The following is a 19,611-nucleotide window of genomic DNA, read 5'->3' on the forward strand; positions in this document are numbered from 1 at the left end:
TTTCACTCAATACTTCCTCTATTGTGATGAATACTCCAAATAAGTAATAAAATCCAGGAAACTATATTATTAAACACTTTATTTTAAAATGGATACTATTCATTGATGTAAAATAAAAAAAATTGCATTCACATGGCATGTAGTTTTTGAAATCACTTGTCAGTTACAGATGTCCTCATTTAGAGATTGTGGAAAAAAAATCATTCATTCTACATTCTGCACATTGAGACTTGCATCTTAATAGGGTGCATGTAGAAAAGAAAGCCATATATCAAATATGAATGCAAATAAGTGGATTGCCATGCAAAAGACCATGCATAGCAATCGTTCAATTTTCTTATATTTTTTTGTGTCAACATACATTTTTTTGCCAAAGAAAGTATTTGTCAACTACCCATTTTTTTCTTGTAAAGTTGTGTATCTTTGGGAACAGCTTTTTAATACTTTTAACTTTTGTATCCCATATAGAAATCTATTTGACATACCACAACATTACAAGTTTCATTATTGTCATCTTGTTGGGAAGTTTTTCAGGTTCAGCTATATAGAGAATGGTTCAGCTGCAACTGCTACTGTTCTGAAGACAGCATATTTTTCGTTCAGTATTAGGCATGATGCAATTAAAAAAACAAGAAAACATGAGGGGTTTTAATTGTATTGGGTTTTAGTTTAAATTGGGGACTTGATTTAATTAATTTTAATCTGATTTTAACTTTTGTATGTTTGTTTTTAACTTTCCCTGTAAACCGCCCTGAGTCCTACGGGAGTAGGGCAGTATATAAATTTAATAAAATAAATAAAATAAAATATTTTCTTACTGGGTTACTCGGCAGAGCAGATAAGAGGGAAAAATGAAAGGAAAATGAATGTCGAGTAAAAGGATCTAATATTTACTTCAATTAAGTCTATAATTGCACAAGAAATCCAGATTAAAAGGCAAGAGATTTTTCCAACTAGCTTGGGTTGCATAGTGAAATATGTCAGAAACATATGGTGATGGCAGGAAGATCTGCCAGACAAACTACCCAAACCCACATGGATTTAAAGCAACAATATTCTATTGACTTACACTGAATTGTTTGAATTCAACAATAGTTTTGAAAGGGCAGGTTATACAGCGGGGTCTGTAAATAAGCCATTTATTACAGTAACCTTGAGAAAACTGAAACTACTATTGAAAGCCGCACAGAACAGCAACAGCGAGTTGTGCTAAATTAGGTTTAGGTCACACCCATTGTAATGTTGCACATACTTACTTTAAAATAGACCTGACTGAATTAAATGGCCATGAGGGATTTCTTAATTCCTTTGCCAAGACCTACAGGCCTATGACCACAGCCAGCAAAGAAGGCATTTCTGTTGGCTTAGGGCAGGGGTAGGCAACCTCGGCTCTTTTATGACTCATGGACTTCAACTCCCAGAATTCCTGAGCCAGCACGGCTGGAATTCTGGGAGTTGAAGTCCATGAGTCATAAAAGAGCCGAGGTTGCCTACCCCTGGCTTAGGGCCATTCGAACTAGCAATTAGTTATTTTACGTACAGCAAGATGTACAGAAAGCGATCAGTTTTGTTTCCTTAAACTGGAGGTGTCAGCGCAAATCCTCACAAGGCATGTTTCTTTTAATTTAGATCGGCCCGTAAACCTCAAGACGTGCAACCCCCAAACTGGAAGAAGAGCGCGGGTGGTTGCTCTGACAGCCCCCCCCCACTCCAAAACGCCCCGTTGCATTGGGCGATGAATTTTTTCCCCCATTTTAAGTGCGAGTTGGGGACCCTCCGAGCGAAATTCAAACGCGAGGCCAGATCGACAGAAGCGCCAAATTTAGTGCAGCTGGCCGCCACGGCCGTTCCCCAAGACACCTTTCGACACCTTTCTATCATTCGATGAAGGGAATCTGGGCCAATGACGATTCGTCACACGTCTTTAAAAAAAAACACAACAAAATCGGAAGATCCGATTTTATAGGCGGCGGCTCCTCCCCACCCCACCTCGGGCCTAACTCGCCCTTGCAGGTGGCGGAAACCGGAACCATTTAGGCCCGGAACTGATCGAAAGAGGGAACGAGGGAGCGGCGATTAAGGAGACTTTTTTTTTGTCCTCCGCCGCAGGTCACGTGGTGCTCGTTGCACGACCGCTCCTTCTTCCGCTGCCCCCCTCCCGCGGCGGAGCCCGGTGCGGCTGCAGCATGGCGGACACGACCTCCCAGGTGCTGCTGGGCTCCGGCTTCACGGTGCTCTCGCAGCCGCTTATGTACGTCAAGTTGCTAGTGCAGGTGAGACCTTTGGCCCCGCCGGCATTTCCCCTCGTGCGAGAGCGTGAGAAGGGAGACGCCCGGGAGGGAGGGACCACCCTGAGCCTTCCCGACCGCCCCTCGCTTTCTTCGGGGAGATTGACGTTGCTTTCTCGTCGGCGATGGCTCTTTCTTCTCCGGGTCGCTGTTCACCCTCGCCGTAGCAGGCTCACTCCAACCCTTCGGGGCCTTTGCTTTGGCTTTGGCTGCCTTGGAGGGCTAACTCTTCTCTTCTTCCGATGTGAATACAGTCGCCGATCTGCAAGTCGTAAAGAAGCCACCGAGATATATATATATATATATATATATATATATATATATATATATATGCTTATACACACACACACACACACACAAACACGGATCAGCTCTTCCCGATCGTCTCTCCTTCCCCCCCCCCCTTCTATTCGGAAACCCTCTGCAATCTGTTCCTCTTGCCTAGAAACACCAATATTGTCAGAGATGAGGTTTCTTGAGGAACTGGAGCCACAGCTAGTCTTTCCCGCCCCCCCCCCCCTCCAGAGCTTAATTTTTCCAAGCACCTTGCTTTGCAATCGAGTAATAGCAGAAACTTCCTTAATGCAGGATTGCAGTCCAGTTCTGGTGCTGCATGATGGGACAGGTGCCCTTAGACCCTTGGCAGAGTTCTCTGTTGTAGAAAGAATGCTTCCGCTGAGGTTTTGCTGCCGTGAGACATTCGGCCAGTTGCTTGTCACACTCGCACGCTGTTCTGCCACAGATGCTTTTTGACCCGCACTCTGTCTCCGATGTTTTACACAGCAGTTTGTAGCGCTGCCATTTTACCCTGTTGTGACATTTCAGAGAGAGCCTGGTGTGACGATAACAGCAGTCGTGCAAGAAACAACAGCGATCCACTGCATCCAGAGGCTTTCCAAAGCCGCCTGTTCCACAGTAGCAGCCGTATAGGTTGAGTGCTAGCAGTGGGATTCGCAGACGATCCCGATAACACCACAAAGTCAAAATCATATCCACGACACTGCGCTTTTCTCGTTTACTGCTTACACTTTGTTTAAATTCTTGCAGGAATAAAAGTCCCACTGTAAGCCATAGGGCAGTCTTCATTGCAGAAGCCATTTCAAATTTGTTTGTCCCACTCAGTTATCTTTGCAAGTGAGCTGATTTTCAAAATTCCAATCACTTTTCTAGTTTTATATGAACCTCATGTTTAAGTCTCTTATTCCAATTGGCAGTGTCAAGGACACTCCCAGACCAATTCTCAGTAATTTCAGACTTCTTTATTTAGTAACATTTGGTTGTTGTATCTGGCACGTTGTGCCTTTATATTTATTTCATTCTTGGCTGAAAATTGTAGTTTTGTAAGAATAACAGTCTTCCTGTACAATGTGCTTTCAGAACAAGAACTTCTAATCAAAAGTGCAAAGGATATTTAACCTTAACCTTTGAACCTTAAATTTGTAAAGACACTTGTTAACTGTATATCTGTCCACCAAGGGCCACTCAGAACCAGGAGTAGATCTGTTTTTGTATGGAAGTCATTCTCTGTATGAGGAGTACATGTGTACTGTGAGAAATCAGAAAACTTGGTATTTGCTTGCCAATAATATTTTCTGCTAAACTGCAGATCTCCTAAATAATTTGTGTTGTGAATTGGAATGTGTGCGTCCGCCATGCTCCTAGCAAATCAATCAATGAATCACCAAAGAAGTTTCATCTTAAGAATTAACCACTTAATTGTTTTATAACTTAACCATCCTAGTCACAACACAATTTGAGGTAACAGGATATATTAACGGAAGTTTTCTGCTTTAGGTAATTAAATCTTAATAGCAAAATACTGCAAAAGAGTAAGAAGTGGTTAGATTTTGTTTGAAATTAAGAAAGATAAAGATTGCTTTGGAGGAGACATATATTTGCACTAGCGTTCTAAATTTGTCATATAATAAAAACAATGTTGTTATCCAATATACTAAATTGCAGATTATGTCAGTACTGGTCATATATTCCAAAATCACAACCAACTAATAGAAATAGAACTTTTGGTATTGTTACTTATAGCACTAGTACAAGAAAGGAACTTGTTAATGATATAATTGTGTTAATTGTGTGAAAAAACGTTGACTATTTCTTTGAGAGGATGTTCAATTTGTAGGCTATAATGTTCATTGTGGATGGTTCTTTTTTTTTCTTTTCAAAGGTGGGATATGAACCGCTCCCTCCAACTCTGGGAAGAAATATTTTTGGTCGGCATGTCTATCAACTGCCTGGTCTATTTGCTTATGGTGAGTATATAATGTATGTATTTTATAAATAAACTGCCTAAAACACAGTAGGATTGCTGTAGTTACTGATGTGTTTGTGAAAAATGCATGCCTTTCAACAAGACTTTTATCAGATATAGTATAATAGGTTTTGCAAAAGATAACTTTTGGAAAGTATAGTTAGGTAACAATATAGTGCATATTTAAACTGGATATTTAAAAAGAATGTCAAAACTATCTATATTCACTTTTGAATTCCAAGTAGTAAGCAGTGTTTTGTTAGTAATGTTTAGTCAACATTTCTTCCTGGGCTTAGAATCTTTTCAAGCACCATATTTTTAATTTGATTTACAAATGCATATGCATGTTATAGCAATGCCACATTTCCCCCCAGTATGCAGCTTATACAGTAACTTTTTAAAAAATCCCTGTTTAATATGGAGATTGAGTATCTGTTTTGAACTGTAGGTTTCTAGTCTTCAGCTATTTTGGGGTTAAACCCTTACTTGGTTGCCTGTTCATGATTTGATTTTTCTTCGTGCATTTCTCTAATGATAGGCACTGAATCTCCATTGTTTGTTGTTTCTTCATATGTTTACTCAGAGAAGCCAGTTGTTTTTAACTTTGCTCATAGTTCTTGTTACTGTTGAGCAGAGATGACAAGATAATGGAGCTTCAGATGTTTGGGGATTACAATTCTTATTACTTCTTAATGCTGGTCAAAGTAATAAAGAGTTGAGAGTTGATAAGGAGAGCTACAGATTGCTCATTCTTGCTATAGTACATAATAGAGTCTGGTAAGGACTAGTGTACATGATACGATTCTGTTGCTGCAGGTGTTATATGCAGCCAATGCATATTTCAATGTGCATTCAATGTACTTAATAGCAAAATTTCTCAAATGGCATTAAACAGAATTAAACTAGAATTTTCTAGCATGAGATAGATTCAGATATGTGGCACTTGGGGGAGAAGGGTGAATAATGGGACAGCTGCTTACCTCTGTTTATGTTTTCAGCAAAACACATTATGAAGATTGATGGGAGGGCTGGACTCTTCAAAGGTTTGGCTCCTAGACTCTGCTCAGGAGCCATTGGCACTGTAGTACACAGTAAAGTTTTACAGGTACTTTATAATTTGGTTGTATATTGTTTTAATATACAAAATATTTCAGATTTCAAATGCTTTATAATGTAAACCATTTTTGCTTGAATTTTGTAAATAACCTCTTAACAACTTTCTTACTGCAGAAATTGTCACTGAAAACCCCAACACATGGATAAGATTCTATTTTTTCAGCCTAGTCCAGTTTATTGTTCATTCCATATCTCTACCTGTGATTTGCATTCATTCTGCGAGCCAGAATTGCATGTCACAGCTCAAAGCCCCTAGCACTGAACTAGTTTGATGTTCAGTTCTTTGATCCTCAAAACCTTTTATTCCTAGAGTGTACAGATTTTATTTGATTTTAATGTAAAATGTTTAAACATTTCTGTGGTCTACCCGGATGGCAGCTGCAATTATTTTGTTAGGCCAGCTTATAATGGTGGTGATAGGTTACATATTGGAACAAATACGAAGCACACAATCAAGTTATATTACAGGCAGTCCTCTCTTAATGACCATTCATTCAGTGACCATTAGAAGTTACAGCAATGCTGATCAAATGGTTCTTATGCCTAGTCCCTGAGGTTACAGCCATTGCAGTCCTCCAGGGGTCATGTGATCAGAATTCAGGTGTTTGGTGACCTACCTGCACTTAAGACCTTAGGGGTGCTTCAACAGCCTTTTTTCCTCAGAAACTGAACTGTTCTGTCAGATTTACATTTTGACGGAGTTTGCGTGTTTGCATTCTTCATTGACTGGGTAAGCTATGTGTTGAATTCTTGTTTATGGTGAGTTTGGTGCTCTAGTGATATGTTATAGAATGCATAGGCCAATGTAATCTGGTCTACAGAGCTTACCACTGAAGTAAAGAACCTCAGGAGGATGGGAAAGGAATGTAAGTGCAATTATGTACATTTAATGGTTTGGGTAATAAAAGATTGAAGAGAGAAATTATGAGCTTATAGTTGTATATTTTTTTTCTATCTAGCAATGCCAGAATGCTGACCAAAGTGAGGTATGTCATAAAGTCCGTTCATAAATAAAACTCCTTTTTGAAATTAAAGTTCATAGAGCGTGGCTGTGTTCCGTGCTGCAGTCTATATGGGAATGGAAGACTCTGCAGAATTCATAAATAAAATTAATAGTATACCTGGTATTGAGGATTGAGGATCCCATACCTGGTGGTTTTTGAGACTGGCTTTTTTTCTGCCTTTTTAGGAATTAGGGAATGCTGACAAAGAATCCGGATCCTCTCTGGATCAAGTCATTAAAGAGGTAAGGTATGGAATTCATTTATCAGGGGGACTGGCTGGCTGTGGATAATGCAGAAGAGCATTCCTGACCTGTCACCTGCCAAATCTGTTGGCTGGTGGATAATTGGAATGGTAACCGGTTGTTTCTGAAACCAGGAGATACGAAGCAACAGCCTGTTTGCCTACAGACTATAGATTGTATCATAATGAAGTTGAGAAGCATGAATATCTTGTTAGCATAGGAAAGAATAGAAGCGAGATGTTTCTTTGCTGTCATGACATTCTGGCATTGGTCAGAGCTATATAAAAGCTATATAAAAACTAGAAGCAAGGAAATGGGACAGCTTGGGGATGAGATCTGCTTACCCTGTCAATCCCCTCAGAACCCTGCCCAACCAGCAAAACCAAGTTTTAATACCCTTCTAGGAAGGTCAGAAGGGGGGAGCAGTTCTATTCTTCAGTAGTAAGAGTGTTTCTCGGGGCAGGGATTCATAGCGGAAAAGGCTCTTCTCCTTGACCCTGCTCCCTGAAATTCTTTAGATGGGGCATATTGGGATATATTTGGGGTATACATCATATCGGGATTTGTCTAAGGCAGGGGTAGGCAACCTTGGCTCTTTTATGACTCGTGGACTTCAACTCCCAGGAATTCTGGGAGTTGAAGTCCACGAGTCATAAAAGAGCCAAGGTTGCCTACCCCTGGTCTAAGGTGATAGCTGGGCAGTGACTTTTTTCTTAAGTAACTGAAAATGTGGCTGAAATAGATTGATCTATAGAGCAATGATAATTAATGAAAAATGTTTAATCTTAATACTTCCAATTATATGATGAGTAGCAGTTATTTAATCCTTTACTGGAATCTGGGTAGATGGGACATTTTGCCCTTTCTTTGGCTAACTTTTCTTCTAATATGTCTCCAACTGTTTTTCCTCTTAGACCTCTCAAGAGATGATTGCGCGTTCTGCTGCTACACTAGTCACCCATCCATTTCATGGTATGTATAGATTAATCTGTCAGTTCAGTTTCAGTCGTGTCATTGTAACTCCCAGACACAGAAAAAAACTCCCTCCCCTTTTGGCAGTGATTGATAATGAACTATTGGAAACATGTCCACCCTATCTTCCTCAGTGAGCTTTAACTAACTAACAAGGTGAAGGGTTAAAAACCGCCATGAAATCAAATACACTGGAGCCAGCAGCGAATTAAAAAAATAAATGACTGTGAACACACAAATTTAACCATAACAAGCCCATAACAATCAAATCAAGACGCTGGCCATGCTTGAGGATGTCCTTTGAAGAGGCAATGAGAGGAACTCAGCTGAGGAGGATGTGCCAGGAGTGCAGCTAATGGAAAGGCCCTCTTCTCCTGAGCCTCCGTGAAATGGGTTTGTAGAGGTGTTGCAATACGCAAGAAGATCTTTGATGATAACTTCAAAAGGTGGGCAGGTAATATGGGGTAGGGTAGTTCTATTGGTGTCCTTAATCTCAAGTTTCCTCCCACAGAAAGAGATCTCTTCTCATAGCACTTCTCATAGCTGATTCAGTAAGAGCTTTATGTCTCCCAAATACATTACCTCAGAACACCCTGGCCACAAGATTTTATCCAGTCTGATTTCCTAATAATTGTAAAATGCCGCTGCAGTAATCCAGATACAGTTTAATTCAGGAAGATAACATTGTTGTCGGATGAGCCATCTGTAGGAATGGCTGTAATTGGCATTCCAGCCTCAGCTGAGCAAAGTTCTTGGCCATAATCTGATTGTTTCAGATCCAAAAGAATCCTAGATGCTGAACCTGACATTTTCAAAAGGAGCTCTATTTCAACCCACATATTGCATCCACTTTACTAGATAGGCTGTACCATTCATGGTTGTAGCTATTATACCTGGATTCACCTTGAGTTAAAAATGTTGGGATTATATGCTCCTGTATAAATGCAAATGGATGGAGTTTAGGTGAGGTCTTCCTTAACAATAGTTTTTCGCTTTTGACTCCTTGCTCTTTAGTGATCACCTTGAGGTGTATGGTGCAATTCATTGGCAGAGAGACCAAGTACAGGTATACACATATTTGCAATGAAATTGGCTTCATTGGGGTTTTAACCCATACAACGGATGGAACCGAGGGCTGGGAGATAAATTAATGTATGATGTCAGAAGGGTTCTGTTGTTGTAATTAGTAATGGTGTCTGTGGGAGAGGAAATCACATGTTATTTGTTAGAGACTTGATGGATTGTTTTCCCCTTCAATTTTCAGCGGAGTGTTTAGCTCTTTTGTCACCATTTACCGGGAAGAGGGCATCTTTGGATTTTTTGCGTGAGTACTTTTTAGAGTGCGTTTTTACCATTTATGAGTGCCATGATAGCTAGTGCAGGGATAAGATGGATTTTACCTGGGATTTTCTCAGAAAGAGCACAGAATGCCACTGCGTATTGTATTAGTTACTGGAGAAAGGCTATTATTTGCTTGCTTTCATAAGGCATCTGATTGGATGTTTTAGGCGAAGCAGAATTCTTAGGCAATGCACCATCCCAAGCTGGGTGGCAAAAATGGTGGTTTTCGTTTCTTGGTGTTGCTCATCCTAGTCTTGCACAGTGTTGAGCAGTTTCCTGCCATGTGAGCAGTTAGGGGCAAGTGTGTTGACATCTTAGTGTTGAAGTTATCCAGCCTTATTACCAGTCAGCTGTTTTCGTTTCAGGGGCCTGATTCCCCGCCTGCTCGGAGATATCCTATCCTTGTGGCTTTGTAATATGCTGGCCTACCTCATCAATACCTATGCACTGGAGAATGGGGTAAGTATTCTGCTTGTAGAGTGCTGTGTCCTTAGCTGAAGCTGCAATGACTGCTGAGCTCCATTTGGTTTTAAAGCATAGTGCAGTTTTCTGGTATTGGCCTTGAAGGTGCCTATTCTCACTGTGCCACAGCATCCTCAAAAGACATGCGCGAAATGAAAAATGTAGTTTGTTTCATACATACATGGAACAAATGCTTTCTGTTTCTGTCAAACTATTCTGAGTGGTCCATGGCTCAGCAGAACTGAAACCTAAGACTCCCAAGGTTTGTCCTGGGCTCTAGCAAAAATAAATTTGAGGTAATCTTGTAGAGCAAGAAGGCAAGACTGATACACCTCACCCTTCTTTCCCCTCTTGTCTGTTCACTTGTCTGCCCCTGCAGCTTCCCAACAGCTTGTATTTAGCTGCTGCTATGCTGCTGCTGATGTCCGGATGGCTAATACCCCACCTGGAGCACAGTTGCCTTGGGGTGATTTCCAAGCCAAACGCATAATTCTCAGTTCTGTGTCAGGATGAAAAATTTGGATTACAGTTCAGGCACAGATCACCCACATTAAAGTATTTATTTATTTATTTATTTATTTTATTACATTTATATACCGCCCTTTCCCTGAGGACTCTGGGCGGTTTACAGGAAATTAAAAACCAACAATACAAAAGTTAAAACCAATTTAAAAAAGATTAAACTTAACTCTGTGCAATTAAAACCCCGATTAAAATAAATTACTCCTCAGCCTGGGCCCGAGAGCTCGAAGAGCCAGGTCTTCAGGTCCCGGCGGAATGAACGGAGGTCGGGGGCAGTCCTCAGCTCCACTGGCAGCTGGTTCCAGAGGGCAGGCGCCCCCACTGAGAAGGCCCTATCCCTGGGTGTCACCCGCCGGCAATCTCTTACCGGCGGGACCCTGAGCAGACCCTCCCTGTGGGAGCGCACTGGACGAAGGGCATTTGATGCCGGCAGCAGGTGTTCCCTCAAATACCCCGGACCCAAGCCATGTAGGGCTTTATAGGTAATAACCAGCACCTTGAATTTCACCCGGAGGGCAACCGGAAGCCAATGCAGCTCGCGGAGTAGAGGTGTTACGTGGGAGTATCGGGAGACCCCCATTACAACTCGCGCGGCCGCATTCTGCACCAGTTGAAGCCTCCGAGTGGTCCTCAAGGGCAGCCCCATGTAGAGAGCGTTACAGTAGTCCAAACGGGAGGTCACGAGCGCATGAGTAACTGTGCGTAGGGCATCTCGGTCCAGATAGGGACGCAACTGGCGCACCAGGCAAACCTGTGCAAAAGCCCCCCTGGTCACGGCTCCTATGTGGTCTTCGAAACAGTGGCGTAGCGTGGGTTGTCAGCACCCGGGGCAAGGCAAGTAATTTGCACCCCCTAACCCGTGGATTTTAGCACTCGAGTCTCTTCCACTAGCTCAGGAATTCTGGGAGTTGAAGTCCATGAATCATAAAAGAGCCAAGGTTGCCTACCCTTGAGTTAGGTTCAAGGCAAAAAAGGGTCTCTGGAGAAGAGGGAAAATGCTAGTTTAAAACTGAAACAAGGCAACTTTAAGGTGCCTCAGCTGTGATTTAGGATGAGACAAAGAGAGGACATGGCGTTGAAAATGGTTAATGGGGCATGTTTGTTCCACTCTTAGTGGACGTCAAGATAAACCCCACGAGAGAATGACCTTACAACAGATGTGAATAGGCTTGGACTACGTTTGTAGATTGAGTGCATACATCACATGGAGCGATGATGGGCTTCATCAAGATTTATGATCCCACAATTGGCTAGCTTTCTCCATCTTGTCCTAAACCCTGGATACCAACCACGGTTTATGGCTTAGCATGTGGTGTGGGGTGACCCAACATGTTAGGCGACAAACAATGACTTCCAACTTACAATGCCTCAGCTTCCCAAGGTTATTCCAAAGCCGGAAAAGCCAACCAACCCACCCTGTAGCTTTGCCTGCTTAGGCTGAACCCCAGGAGTTCGTACTTGCTGCGGCGCCCGACCTATTTTCTGCCCAGACGCTGCTTATCCAAGCCAAGCCGCCTCCTTCTCTTTGGCACCTCGCCCCAAAGATTCGCCGGACTGGCTGGAAACTCTCGCTGCTGGCGACATGTGTCGGGGGGGTGTCCTGATCGCCTCCTGCAGGGGGAACCGAGTGGCCACAGAGAGTCAATACGGCAGGAGGAGGAGGAGGAGGAGCAGCAAGCAGCCACAGGTGTGGTGGCTGCAGTTGTTACCTTTACCTCCGGGAAAGGAGGAGACGGGGGCGGGAGCTGGGTCGGGGGGGGCGAGCTTGCAGGTTGAGAGCCAAGCGGAGGAGAGCCGCGGCGGGAGAAAGAGAGGGAGGCGAGACGCCGCCAAGCCTCCCCACCCCCACCCGAGAAAGGAGGCGATCCGCAGCCGCAAGAGGACGGGATCCCGCTCTGGCTGGGCGCAGTGAATGCAGTTGCTTTCTATGCTCCGCCCACTCGCTCGCTCCTCCGACCCTCGGTGAAGCAGAATCGTCCCCCTCCGGCGAGCTTAATGGGCGCCCCCCCAGATGTTGCGCCCGGTGCGGCCGGCCCCCCCTGCACCCCCCACGCTACGCCACTGCTTCGAAATTGAGTCGTGAATCCAGGAGGACGCCCAAGTTGCGAGCCCTATCAACGGGGGGTAACACCTCACCCCCCATCGTTAGAGGTGGAATAGTTGGTATTGGTTTCAGGCATAGGATGGTCTGTGCAAAGAATGCTTTACAAATCCCAGCTCACGAGTATTAGCTAAGTCAAGTATTTTCTCTGTTCACAACCTACACGCGTGGCTGTTAAGAACCTATACATATACTAATACATATTAGTACCACATCTTCTTGTGGGGATAAGTTGGCTTTCTCAGGCAATGCATTTTGGTTACAAAAGCAAAGGGTCTTTTGGAAGCACACAGGGGGATAAATAAATGTAGCCCCTTGCAGTACGTTCTTAAAAGAAACCCAATTGCCCTCATTGGCTGCTGTATGACCCTCAGGAAAAAACTCCTTGGGGACAGGGCTGTGTTTAGACTGTTGCATGCACTGAAGCATCTCTTTGCCTTGAACCCGAAGCCTTGCAGTCCTGGGAGGCATTGTCTTTAGCTTTGTGTCAAAAGTTGGGAATGACCTCTGTCATTGAGGAATGTGTGTTTTTAGTCATGAATCTTCTTTCTAGGTCTCCACCATGACTGAGATGAAGGGTTACTCTCAGGCTGTCACCTCAGTGAGTGTATCATTTGTCTTATTTTCTTTGATATAGATGAAAGGAAAAAGGTTCCGAGAGGACCACAAACCTCATAACTCACTTTTAAACCTTTGGTTGGTCCTGGTGGTCTTGTGAGGGATGCCAGAGAAGGGTATTGAACTAATGGTGTTGAAAACACCTTTCAATTTTCCGCCTTCGGACTCTCTGTCTAAGATTGGAATTTACAACTTCTTCACTAGAGATGTATCAAATGCTGTTGCTAAGTTCAGATTACTTTGGGGGCTTAGCTAAGTAGTTGCCAGTCTTTGCCTTTGCCTTTGCTTTTTTATCAGTGTAAGAGTTTATCCTTCTGTTAAGTCCACCAGGTTGCTGTTCTGTATGGTGCGTGGGTTAGTGGTGGTTCTGTCATTATCTAGTCCTCAGCCTTGTGGGTGAGGAAAGAAGTGGTGGCATATACTTTTTCACTGATACATCATGCTGTCTTGTACTTTCAGTTCTTCACCGGTATGCTAACCTACCCCTTCACACTTGTTTCAAACCTGATGGCCATTAATAGCTGTGGGTAAGTGCACACTTTTTCTCTCACTTGCTTTTCTTTTTGAAATGCGCGGCACACAAAGCTCAGTTTTATTTTTCAGGCCTCGTTCTTCAGTAATTATTGAGAATCTTAGCAGTATGCTGTGCCTTTGCCACAATGTTCGTGTTTTCAGTAATTGCTGTTTGGAATGTTCATACCATAGCCAACCCAGCTAAAAAAAAGTTTTTGGACATTTTTATAGGAGGTTGTTGGGATATACTAAAAGAACTCAAAAGTTTTAATTTAAAAGTACAGTGGCCAAAACCCCCATTTTTTTTATAGTGCCCTGCCTAAAACCAAAATATTTGTGGCTGGAGAAAGAGCTAAAGGTTTGTTTGTTTTTTTTTAAAAAAACCCTTTTAAGATTTGTGGGTAGCGGCAAATCCAGCACACTTTTAGAAATTCATTATATAAGCATATAAAGTATTAAAAATAGTTTGGACTTTTTCATTTGGTATTGTCCAATTGTATGGAATGGGAATCTACTTTAAAGTTTTTAGGAATAACTCTGGAGCCAGAAACTGCCTGGATTGTGTTTCTTTCCTGTAATACATTATTCTGTGGCAATAGCTCTGCTAATAAAAAGATAAATTCCAAATTTGTGGGATAAGATCTTTCCGGTTTCACATTCCAGTTTTGACCAGTGAGATCTTTGCAGTAAAATTAACAGTAGGTTATGAAAATGATCGTCCCTCTCATTTGTGCCAAATACCCACTGTTCAGAGTGTGCGAATTCCATTTAGCTCTTATCTGCACTTTGGTGGCTGTTTAGAAATAAATGCAGATTAGCTTAGTATAACATACTGTAAGGTGGGCATGCACAGCCTAAGCCAATAACAATATGTTAAGAAATATTTCCATTTGTTAATTCTTACGATACAGCCAGTTTCATGGTGGCATTCCAAATGCCGATATAGAATGGTGAGGACAACCTTTAGTTTCTGGTTGCTAATTTGCTAAGTTATAATTTCTGTCCCTTCCATTGTAAATAATGTGTTGATTATTAGACTGCTCTCCCATATAGAAGGCAGTTGCAAGGCAGTTTTCTGTCAGGGTACCTGTTGAATTTTGTCTCAAACACCTTAGCTTCTGCTTGATCCCGTTTCCTCGTGCAGCAAAAAGGGCTGGGCTGGAAATGGCATCTAAGCTGTGATCTTCAAACAGGCGCCTGGCACTGAAACCTGGTAGTGAGTGAATTCTGTAAGCCTTGCTTTCTATTTTCTAGGCTCGCTGCTGGCCTCCCACCTTATGCACCAGCGTATACCTCCTGGTTACACTGCTGGAGCCAGCTGCATCGGGAGGTATGTCTAAAATGTCTGTCCTTCCTTACAGGATCCTGATGTTTTGCTTGGATATAGGTATAGAATTGAGGTGGCAGAGTCCCTCCTTTGGGCATACCTACCATCTAAGTAGGGACGCGGTGGCTCAGTGGGTTGGAATGCTGAGCTTGTCGATCAGAAGATCGGCAGTGTGACGGGTCGAATTTCGAGTGCCGTGTAACAGAGTGAGCGCCTGTTACTCGTCCCAGCTTCTGCCAACCTAGCAGTTCGAAAGCATGTAAAAATGCAAGTAGAAAAATAGGGACCACTACAGTGGGAAGGTAACAGCGTTCCGTGCTCCTTTGGCATCTAGTCATGCCGGCCACATGACCACAGAGACGTCCTCGGACAAGCGCTGGCTCTTCGGCTTTGAAACGGAGATGAGCACCGGCCCCTAGAGTTGGAAACGACTAGCACACATGTGCGGGGGAACCTTTGCCATTACCTTTACCTTTACCATCTAAGTAAAAAAGTTGTCCTGCTGTAGCTTACACACACACCTCTCCCTCCCCCCTCTCTCTTACACACACACACACACACACACACGAATTGCATATTAGCTGGCCCTCAAACCTCAGCTGCTGTATAGTGTGTGAATTTGAGACGGTCGCAGTGCTCTCTCTACGAGACTCTCAGCTGCTTCATTTTCCTCTCATTTAGGGCAACATGAGCCGAGGCAACAGCCTGTTTTTCCGGAAGGCACCTGCAGGAAAACGATACGTGTGGGAAGAGAAGAGATTTCAATGAGTCCACAGCCTTTTGTGGCTGCTCCAGATACACAGAATGATGGCAGTGTGTTGATTTCTATACAGTTTTTTTTAAAAAAATAATCATTTAACCTTGGGAAATGGACTTGACTGTGAGCATGACTTAATGACAAAAGTAAAAGGGAAAATCCTTTTTCCCACCTCTGAAACATTGGGGTAATTGCCAAAAAGCTGCCACACTTGGGGGGTGGGGGGAAATGGAGGGTTACTGGCTTGTGAATAGGGATATTTTTTTAACTTTCTCCAGAGAAAAACATCTGTGTTGGGAATACTCGCGCCCCCCTCATGTTCTTGCTATACTACCCAGGTATTACTGCGACTTGGTTGCAAAGCTATAGAAACAAGCTGCTGGTGGAACGAGATGGGTTCTGTTTGGCCTTGTGCCTTTTATTTGCAGCTGCTAAATCAATTTGGGGAATGTGGACCAATTGTTCTTTTCCTTACACAGGGACACAGTCATTTCTCAGTCTTCATTCTTTCAAACATATTGTTAAACTTCGCTTTAGTTAAGCCCAGAAGATGAGTCTGCTTGTCTATACAAGAAGGTTCAGCGTTACCAAGCAGCAGCCAGAGCCTGTGTTCTGCCACCCAGCAGGTTCAGAAAACATCTTTCACTTTTTCTGCAAAATGATTGAGGGAGCTTTACTCTTGATGGCCATGGAAAGGAGATGCCATTTTCAATAGATCACAGTATGAATTTAGAAATTTTCTTCCAAAGTCAACACAAATGTTTTAAAAAGGAAGATCTGTTGTCATGGCGAGAAAGCCGCCTAATTTGTTTTTTTCCTCCCATTCTGCCCACAAATAATCCTACAGAGGGATAGCTTTACTCAAAATTGAATTCTGTGCAATATTTCAGTCAAAAACGGAGTGTTGAAACTTTTGGGCAGAAAAGCCTTTCGTCTGGCATTCATGTGGAAGTTCTAAAATAAATAACCATCTTTTGATGATGGCTATTCTGCCACAGGATGGAAAGGTGTGAAGTAGGGTCCTTTGGGTACAAGAGATTCCAGAACATGTGAGGCTACCCTTATAGTTGTGCCTGGGAAATAATGCTGTTCAAAAATGTGATCATGAAACTTACTGGCAGTGCAGAAAGTTACGGGATTAATTCAGTATGCTTTTAAAATTCTATTAGAATTTTATAATGTCAATAAAGCTATAGCTGTATCTGGAGGACATAATTGATATACATTTGTAATATGGTCCTACCAGCTACCCAATGGGATAGACCGTAAAATTTGGTCCCATCCATGTCTTCATCCTGTATTATCTGTGTTAGTATCCGGTAGAACAAGAGCTTTTTCTGTCCCTTTTTATGATTTTTAAAGAGAAGATTATCCATATTTGACCATGCCACAGTCCTCAAAGGAGTTCTAAGTAGATTGGGCATTTAGATTGTCAGCTATCAGATTCTAAAGTTTGTTGCCTCCATATAGTTGAATGTAAAATCATAATTATGACCAGCAATTCAGCAAGGGTTACATTTCCAAACCCCTGCTCTTTAGAATCCATCTAAATGGGATTTAAGGTGGTTTTATTTTATTTTGGGATTAGAAAAGGCTAGCTGTTTTGGGCATGATGGATAGAATACATATACGAACAAATTAACAAACACCCATGGTGTGTTACATTGATGAAATGAGGAATGCAGAAACAGTAAATACTTGTGAATTCTGCTAATGGCGGCTGGCATGCTATGATGTACTTGGGCAAGATGCTTAGAATTTGAAGGGGTTAAAAGCTTCAAGAATTAAGCTAGAGGCTTAAAGCCCTACTCAGGAATATATCTTTCTGGTAAACTCTTGACAACTGAATGTCTTCTTCAGACCTTGTGGTATATGATAGTCCTTGACTCCTGTAAGAGTCTGGGGCCCTATGGCTTTGTTTAAATAGCCCAAAACCCATGTATGATGCTTAAAACTAGTGACTTTATTTTTCTCACTGATAAAATGAGAAATGGTTCTTCAGTTATTCTTAAAGTACCTTGTCAGAAGTATGATTTTTTTTATGTGTGTGGGTGGGAAGTGGTTCATGCTAGTGAAATCTTTATTAACATCCATTGATCTTCAAAACACTGCATTTTATAAATGCAGGCATCAATTGGAGGGTTATGGTCAGAAATCAAATATTATGCAGTGTTTATCCTATTCATCATTTGGGATCTCCAAAACTGTATTTTTAGCATTTTACTAAGCCTCTATGGCTGTGCCAAAGTGGTGTTAACATGTCAGAACATATTGAAGAAACTCCATTCTTGCATGGTTGACCTGTCCAGCCTGCCAGAAGATCTCATTCAGTGATTTCTGTCTGTCATTGGAAGGTTTGGGAAGCCCAGTTTGTAATTTGATAGCCAAAATATTGATTAAATTCCAATCTAAAGTCATCCAATATCAAGAGGAAAGGTGGCTGACATCATAGTTTGCAAAAGATACTGTACAGTCTAGTTTTCTGTTGAACTTGTTTCTGTGACATAAACAGTGCACTTACTATAGATTCTCCAGAACATCATCCTTTCATGAGCAATCCATATAATTACTTGGCTAATTCTGTACTGCCATCTGAATACAGCTTTTGCCATGGCATGAGTTCAAAAATTAATCTGGCACTATCCCAGAGGGAGCATCTACAATGTTCAGAGGAAAACTGATAGGGAACCTTGGTGGAGCAGTGGGCTAATGCCTCCTTAAGTAACACCAGCTGCCTGCAATTAGTGCAGGTTCGAGTCCCACCAGGCTCAAGGTTGGCTCAGCCTTCCATCCTTCCGAGGTAGGTAAAATGAGGACCCAGATTGTTGGGGGCAATAAGCTGACTTTGTAATAATGCCGCTTGGGGTGTGTGTGAAAGCCCTAATAAGCAGGCATATACATAGAATGAAGGCTACTGCTAAGCACATTGATTTGTGCTTTAGATTGTAAGCCGCCCTGAGTCTTCGGAGAAGGGCGGGATATAAATGGGATTAAAAACAAAAACAAAAAACCAGCCTGGATACTTAAAAGTTGTTCCTCAAGATAAAATTTGGTTCTAAATTTCAAGCCTCTGATGAGATTATGATCTTAGGTCCACTTAAAGTTCAAAAGGACAGAAAACGTGTAACTGAATTTTCTGGAGTTTTTTTAGATCCAAGTACCATGTCCTTTTCCATTGTATTGTCTGGTAGATACGTATTCAGCTCTCTTGCCAAAGAATGGCCCCAGTTTCTCATTTTGCTGAGTGTTTAGCTAGCAAAATGTAGCTATATCTGTCTTTCACAAAGTCTGTAATTAAGATCGGAAGATGGCTCATGAGCTAACCATTATGTGGTTACCATCGTCTTACCAAGAAGAGGGACTTGGGCATGTGGGGGTGGGGGAATGGGAAAGAATCATTTCTTAATTGTGCAAGAGATGGTAAAGATAAAACAGTGGTCTCTATTGTCCAAAAGGATTTCTTACCTGAAAAATAGAAAAAAATGAGATGGCAACAGGCTATTGGACTTGTGAGGAGGATTGCTCAGAGTCTTTTTCTGGTGTGCAAGTTCCAGCTGACATCTATGCTTGCAGAAAAACATGCAGTACTTAGCTCCTGGGAATTTACTAAGCTTGCTCTGAAATATTAAACACCCATTTTAAAAGACTTGCTTAGAATATGTTGCCCTGATTCAAGACTATAGTCAGTGAAAATCAGTATTTTATGTTTCTAATCTGCTAGGTGTCTCCTTACTATATTTTTAATGTGACCCAGAGTTTGATGTATCTGCATGTGGCAGATTTTAATATGAAATAAGTTGAGATTTGAGCAGCAAAGCAACTGCACATTATTAGTATGTCAATGTCCTCGCAAAAACACCTACTTGTACAGTGAGCTACATTTGAGATGAAATTTTTTGAGGTATATTTGTGTAAACAATTATACAAGTGAATGTCTGGTGCAGAGAGGTTTAAAAATAACAAAGCACACCCCCTCTAAAATAGTAATAATACTCGACATAGTTTAAACCCTAGTGTTAACTTTCCATATTCAATCTATACAGGCCATCAAACTAGTCCACCAAAAGGGTTAATTCAGCCTCTCA

General features: G+C 42.1%; 1 protein-coding gene across 2 annotated transcripts; it reads left to right on the plus strand.

Annotated features, from left to right (window-relative positions):
• Positions 1–2,011: 2,011 nt before the first annotated feature.
• Positions 2,012–15,642, plus strand: MTCH2 (mitochondrial carrier 2). Of its 2 annotated transcripts, XM_083349386.1 has the most exons (13): positions 2,012–2,273; positions 4,468–4,552; positions 5,550–5,656; positions 6,627–6,653; positions 6,857–6,913; positions 7,828–7,885; positions 8,900–8,951; positions 9,150–9,209; positions 9,592–9,685; positions 12,865–12,912; positions 13,389–13,456; positions 14,697–14,772; positions 15,451–15,642. In XM_083349386.1, exons 1-13 carry the CDS (start codon positions 2,187–2,189, stop codon positions 15,535–15,537), a joined length of 906 nt encoding a protein of 301 aa, XP_083205512.1. In that variant the 5' UTR covers positions 2,012–2,186; the 3' UTR covers positions 15,538–15,642. The 2 variants fall into 2 exon arrangements, with proteins under 2 accessions (XP_083205512.1, XP_083205513.1); XM_083349387.1 differs by lacking the exon at positions 6,627–6,653 and having other exon boundaries at positions 2,014–2,273.
• Positions 15,643–19,611: the final 3,969 nt, after the last annotated feature.

Source organism: Vipera ursinii (assembly GCF_947247035.1).
Source record: "Vipera ursinii genome assembly, chromosome: 1".
In the NCBI taxonomy this organism is placed as follows: Eukaryota; Metazoa; Chordata; class Lepidosauria; order Squamata; family Viperidae; genus Vipera; species Vipera ursinii.